Raw genomic sequence first — 6,915 nt, 5'->3', positions numbered from 1 at the left:
CTGGTAATGGTTATACTTTGACTCTAATGCCTTCTGTATCATAATAAACCTATTTGAATAGTATAAGTTTTGCGATAAATCAGGTTGCTACACTCATCTGATAACTAAATTGATAAATAATTTTTTTTTTTGAAAAAGAATTTAGATGTGAGAAATAACAAAAGATAACATAATAAAAATGTTAGTATACTTTTATACTTGAATCCATTTATTTCAATTATTGGCTGATGTTTAAATAATAATAATAATTATTTAGTAGTGTTTTCTCTCAAATGGGTAGAAAACTTTTTTTTTCTCTTGATAAATAAGATAACATTATTAAGAGGAGGGCAGTTCAAGCCCTTAAGAAGGTAAAGACAACAAAGGGAATCGCTTTGACAACATCTTTATAAAAAATTGACAGAAAGATGGAAGAGAAGGGATGGGTTCCCAAATTGAGGGAAAAGAAGCTCAACAAGCCAAAAGATGAGCCGATTCATTTGATGATCTATTACAAAGAATGGAAATTCACAAAGTTTAGATTAGTGTACTAAAAAGTTAGGATGTATATTTATGTCAGTTCATTATTTTTATTAAAAATTAGATTAGTGCACTCTAAGGCTTAAACACTAGTGTTTGGAATTCTCAACTTTAGTGAAAGTTGTTTTTAATTGGGAGGGGAGGGAGAAAAAGCTCAGCAAAAATGATTATTATTATTATTTTGGTTATGAGATCCGTTAAAATATGCTAAAAAGCCTCAAAAAGATGGGTTTTTTTTTTTTTTTTTCCTTCCATATGATTGCCAAGGATTAGAATTACTTTATTTGTGACTCTAAAAAAAAAAGAATTACTTTATTTGCAATACAAATATAATGTAATCATACAGCATAATAAAATATAATAGATATGGGTTTTAATATATTTTTTTAATACTAATAAAAAATGACGAAATCATGAAACCCAACAAAAATTGTTAGGCCCAAACAGGTTTAAACAAACCAGTTCATTTCAGCCTAAAATAGAACCCCACCAGCATTTCACTTAGGCCTTCTACTCTCTTTCGGGCTAGAAGAAAGAAGGGACTATTTTCCTCACAAAAAACATGTATTTTTAATTTTTAAATTTTTAAATGGGAGAAACATATTGATTAAAAGAAGAAGTCAGCTATCAAGTTTTTCTTCCCTTGCACTCCAAAGAAGAATAAAAATGAAGCAAAACCTCATGCTACTCCAACTCTGAAAATCTCTTCCTCCTAATGAGTTGTACGTTCACTTTCTATCCCTTTCACCACCCTCTTTAAATGACACATATCTCTACCCTCTCCTTCAATGTGCAGCACAACAACAAAGCATTCTCTAAGCAATTGGTACAGTCAAAATGGAGGGCAAATGGTGTATGCTCTTGACAATTGCATTGATGTTATTGCTTGTCAATGGTGATGATGAGACTTCTGTAAAGCCAGTGGTGAAGATAGTGAAGGGCAAGAAGGTGTGTCAAAAGGGGTGGGAGTGCAAAAGGTTCTCCAAGTTTTGCTGTAATGAGACCATTTCTGACTACTTCCAGACCTACCAGTTTGAGAACCTCTTTGCCAAGCGCAATACTCCTGTGGCACATGCAGTTGGATTCTGGGACTACCATTCTTTTATCACTGCTACTGCTGAGCACCAGCCTGATGGCTTTGGCACCACTGGTGGGAAGAAGACGGGAATGAAAGAAGTTGCCGCTTTTCTAGGCCATGTTGGCAGCAAAACTTCCTGTGAGTTAAAAATTCTCTGTTTTGTAATTTGGTTTTGTCTGATTGGTTTTATCAAAGGTGTTTTAAGAACTTATTTTCAATTGGGTTCTGATTCCAATGGTTTTAAATGGATCAGAGGGTTCAGTTTTATATGGATTTAAGCAAGTTTGATTGAAGTTTTCAAGAGGACTTAATTTTTATTGTAGGTTTTGATTAAGTTGTGTTTCAATGAACTTAAATTGGGGTCATAATTCTTCTCTAATGTTTGGATGAATCTGTTTAGAATGGATAGTTGATGATATAGTTTGGGTTAACATACCATGAAAAGTCGTATTTCCTGTTGTTCAGGGCAGATTAGGGAAGAGATTTTATGTTCTTGGGTCTCAAATGATGATAAATTGAATAATCAAATCTTTAGTTAGATCTTTATTACTACATTATTAGCGAATAAAGCATTGGGTGTTTGGACCATACATAGTAATTTTGGTAGATTCTATTATCCTAAGACAGGATTGGCTTGGAATTACATGAACCTTCAATGTTATTAATATCGAGCTGTTAATTTATGTTTGTTATATAGTCAATGGATCCTTTGCTCATTCTCTATGCAAGTAACAATGATTATGATGGCTGAAAAAATTTCAGGTGGATATGGAGTTGCCACTGGGGGACCTTTGGCCTGGGGTTTATGCTACAACAAGGAACTGAGCCCTGACTCTCTTTACTGTGATGAATACTACAAGCTCACTTATCCGTGCGCTCCTGGAGCTGCATACTATGGCCGTGGTGCCTTGCCTTTGTATTGGTAAGCAGTAAGCACCTTTCTAGCCTCATCACCCCCTTCATCAAATCTCTGCATCTGAACTAGTTTTTTGGTTTACTTATAGCTGTGTAAGCCATAACCTAATTAAGTAGTAACTTCTATACAATATTTTGTTTTGTGCTAAAGAAACCTCAAAATAAGATTATTTTGTTGCATAATTCAAATGAATATCAAAGAAGCTATTTGTTCTTCAAGTGATTTCATTACTTGTCAATCCTAATGATTTTTTTTTGTGGGTGCTACCATCAGGAACTACAACTATGGAAAAGCCGGGGAAGCCCTGAAGGTGGATTTGTTGAACCATCCAGAATACATTGAACAAAATGCTACTCTAGCTTTCCAAGCTGCAGTTTGGAGGTGGATGACTCCAGTCAAGAAAAACCAGCCTTCAGCACATGATGCCTTTGTTGGCAATTGGAAACCAACCAAGAATGACACATTGGCCAAAAGGGTTCCTGGTTTTGGCACCACCATGAATATACTCTATGGGGATAGTGTTTGTGGTCAGGGTGATAGTGATTCCATGAACAACATAGTCTCCCATTACCAATACTACCTTGATCTTATGGGTGTTGGCCGAGAAGAGGCAGGGCCTCATGAAGTCCTCACTTGTTCTGAGCAGCTTGCTTTCAACCCCTCATCTTCCTCCTCAACTTCTTGAGCTTTGAACTAATTAATCATGTTTGAAGGTAAAGAATTAATAAGGGATGGAAACTATAACGTTTTGAGAACAAGTACAATTGCCGAAGGAAAGGTTAAATCATGAAAACACAATTGAACATACAGAATCTATTCATTTTTTTGTCTTTGTGTGAAGATGATCTGTCCTAGATAATTGAAGTCTATATCGATACGCGTCTTTGTGTAAATTTGAGGTTTCTTTTGTCTTCAAATATAAGTGTAACTACGCAATGTGGATGGTGTGAACCATTTTGTGGTTATATTTGGTGTCATTTATGAAGTCTTAGAATATTTTACTTGCACTCTTATTTAAAATCTTGTGCTTATGTAGCTTACGTTTATTTTATTTATATTTTTTTTGTTGAAAACAATTACATTTTTCTATCTAAACTTTCGTTTCAATGTGTCCCAAGCTATCAATTTATTCCATTGACATACCAATTTGAGAAAATTATATCAAATTATCCCCTACCATCTAAATTGGGTGTTAAATAAGATGAAGATACTGATTTTTTATTGCAACAAATGCAGGTAAGTTTGTAATTACGCTTATATCTCATTTACCGGTTACCACCCAATTTATTTGACAGTTCGCAATGGCGGCTTCAAGATTTTTTTTTCTAAGGAGGTCAATAGTGTCAAAGTTAGAAATTTGTTATGGGAGGAGTAAAAAATAAATTGATAACTTTTTTTATATACAACTTTCATATTATATAAAATAATCTAAAATAGTATTCTAAATACAATTTAGTATACAAACTGTATTGTATAATAGTCTAAAAAATTATTAATAGTTTAAAGATCGATAAGACAAAAACCATTAAATACATAAATAAATATAATTAAAAAAATTAAAAAAATTAAAAAAATTTGTCAAATTAATAATAATTTATGATATTTATATGTGCTAACAATTTTAAAAAAATGATAAAAAAAAAGAATAGTAACACATAAGATTTGGTTTGGGAGTAAATGTGAAAGTAAGAAAAAAAAAACAGTAATTGATATAAGCTTTTGCTTTTGAAGTGTATGTCTTTTTAACCATACACATTGTCATTCTCTTGGAATTGAAGCAAGCACTAAAAGACTTCTTGAACTTAGAAATCTATAAAGCACTTATCAACCTATTTGATTAGATAGAAAGAAAACATAGAAGGGAGAAAGAGAGATAGAGAGAATGAGGAAAATATCACAAATGTAGATACAAATAGGTTTGTTGTAGAGGTGGTATATATATTTTTTAAATTGCTGAAAGTACTGTAATTTTTTGCTAATGAAGAAGAAAAGTGTAAAGAAAAATAGTTTTATTCCGCCATTGACCGTAAAGTAAGCCAGAGTTAGATAAGTTTCATTTATTTATTTATTTTGAAACAAATGAGCAAATTTTAAGAGTAGTGTTATTCCACAATACATTCACAATAAAATCTAGGTGACAAGTTGTTAAAGCTACGTAAAAAAGTGATGTCAATTGTGGGTCTAGACAAAATCAGTTAGAACTTGCCACTTAACTTTTATTAAAAATATTATGAAAATATTGTGAAATTAGAACTAAATTGAGCATATTCAAACTTATTTCAGCTAGATTTAAACAAAATTTATGCTCAGAGTGTTCAAAATTTTATTTTAGGGAGTCAAAACAAAATGAAATTAAAAATTTTATATATAATTTTTTTTTTGCCCAAGTCAGGGGGTTCATTTGAACCCCCTGGGCTAACTGTAGAGTTGTCCCCTAGCAGCTTGCTCAATGATATAATTCTTTCAAAATTATGGTGTCAATCGAGCAAATTAATAGTTTGAGGAATATTGTAAATGAAGAAAAGTTTAGGGTAAAAAAGTGTATTTTTTTTTATTTTAAATTTAGAACTCAATAGTTATAGTGGAGAGGATTTGAATTTTGAAACCCTAAATATCTTTCTTAAAAATACTAAAATATACCAGTTTCAGATATATGGCTCTTAGCCTATTTGTTATTTCATTCTTAAAAAAAAAAAAAAAAAATCTATGTGTTTTTGGATTGATTAGAAACAAATGCCATCAACTCTTTTTTTTTTTAGACCCCATACATAATACAAGAATTATTGCAATAATAAAATTTTATTGGTTGGTGATTAAATATTATCTCAATTTTAACATATCATAATACTCGTTGTCATTGTCGAGTTTTCTCTTGCAAGAGGGAAATTAATTTTTATGGTCTTTGACAATGAATTGGCACTTATCGTTTTAGAATGAAGATATTTAAATTGTCATGATGTCATCATAAGATCATATGTTCAAATAATGGATCTGGTTAATACATTGCCCCAGAGCATACCAGAAAACTACTTCAAGGTTCTCTTCATTAAAATGGATTTGGTTATATTTTAGGCAAAAATACAAGCTGTACTAATGTTTGATCAAAATTCGTTTTAGGTTTCTAACTTTGTTTTCTTTCTATTAAGTCTTTTAAGTTTCAAGTTTATTCAATTAAGGCTTCTTAGTCAACTTTTGCTAATTTTTTTATAAAAAAATTTGGAAAGTATTTTTCAATAATTAATTGGATTTTTAATTTTTTTTTTAAAATTAAATAAAATCTTGGACACATATTAATGAAAATAATTAATAAAAATTGACAAAAATACCTTAATTGAATAAACTTAAAACTTATAGGTCTCAATTGAATAAGTAAAGCTAAAAGCCTGAAATTAATTTTTGTCAAACTTGTGCCATTTATATTTTTGCCTATATTTTACTTATGGAAATTATAAGTCAAAGGCTCAAAAAGTTAATGAGAGTAGTGTATTGTGCAATAAAAAAATGATTTCATTGAATGTTATAACATTTATGTGGAAGTATTTTGATAATACTTTTCAAAAAGTTAGGGATAGTTTGAGCATTTCAATCAGACAATATAAAATAACAAGGGTGCAATTTTACACATTTAAGCTCTAAAATCACACATATCAGTCAATCTAAAGATGTATAAATTTGTAAAGTTGCTACAGTAACAATGTAAATTTACATCGACACTATTCATTTTGTATTTAGTTTTTTATTCTTTCTTTATGTATCTTAGAATGAAGGAAGAATGTAGATAGTCGTTGTTGTGCGTGAAGAATGAAAAATGCTAAAGTGCAAACTACATACTTAAAGTTTAGGGGTATTTGGATTTTACTCCCTAAAATTTTATTTTGTTTGCATCAGCAGTCCCTCTGTCCATATTTTCCTCTGAGTTTCATATAAGCTTGTCACGCGCATTTAATTTGGCTAAAAAATAAAAAAATGATATGACATAATAAAAATGAAATGACATCATTTTATTGGATGAACTAAACACGTTTGGCATGCTTATCACAGTGGCGACTCTAGGAATTTTGTTCAGGGTGTTCCTATTTCACTTTGAAAAAATTTTGGGTCATTTCGGTCTATTTCGGGTGTTTCGGGACATTTTGGTAAATTCCGGCCGAAATTCAAAATTTGGCAAGCATGAAGTTTGTACTTTTAAAAAAAAATTTTAAACCAAAACAAATTTGCATTCTGTACACCGAAAAACCTCAAAAGGAAAAAAAATTAAAAAAATAAAAAGAAAAGAAGTTAATGAACAAAGGTACCGATACAATAAACTATAAGTTCATTTGAAATATTAATAAAATTATTAATTATTGTTGTATAGTTGTTTCATAAATTTGTTTGTCTTTTATAAACTATAATTTGTTGT

General features: G+C 30.6%; 1 protein-coding gene across 1 annotated transcript; it reads left to right on the top strand.

The window, feature by feature from the left end:
* The first annotated feature begins 1,270 nt into the window (after nucleotides 1–1,270).
* Nucleotides 1,271–3,520, top strand: LOC142624639 (chitinase-like protein 2). Its single transcript, XM_075798295.1, has 3 exons — nucleotides 1,271–1,735; nucleotides 2,360–2,519; nucleotides 2,787–3,520. The coding sequence occupies exons 1-3, from the start codon at nucleotides 1,357–1,359 to the stop codon at nucleotides 3,196–3,198; spliced, it is 951 nt and encodes a 316-aa protein (XP_075654410.1). The 5' UTR covers nucleotides 1,271–1,356; the 3' UTR covers nucleotides 3,199–3,520.
* The last annotated feature ends 3,395 nt before the right edge of the window (nucleotides 3,521–6,915 follow it).

The sequence above is a fragment of the Castanea sativa genome, chromosome 2 (assembly GCF_040712315.1).
Source record: "Castanea sativa cultivar Marrone di Chiusa Pesio chromosome 2, ASM4071231v1".
NCBI lineage: Eukaryota > Viridiplantae > Streptophyta > Magnoliopsida > Fagales > Fagaceae > Castanea > Castanea sativa.
The sequence above is the reverse complement of the archived record's forward strand: the minus strand, read 5'-3'. Positions and strand labels throughout refer to the sequence as shown.

What these genes read in the sequence shown, in the direction of transcription:
- LOC142624639 (XM_075798295.1), top strand. Translation starts at nt 1,357, where the DNA reads ATGGAGGGCAAATGGTGTATGCTCTTGACAATTGCATTGATGTTATTG. An exon ending in TGTTGGCAGCAAAACTTCCT is followed by an intron (nt 1,736 to 2,359) that starts GTGAGTTAAAAA and finishes AAAAAATTTCAG; the next exon opens with GTGGATATGGAGTTGCCACT. An exon ending in GGTGCCTTGCCTTTGTATTG is followed by an intron (nt 2,520 to 2,786) that starts GTAAGCAGTAAG and finishes TGCTACCATCAG; the next exon opens with GAACTACAACTATGGAAAAG.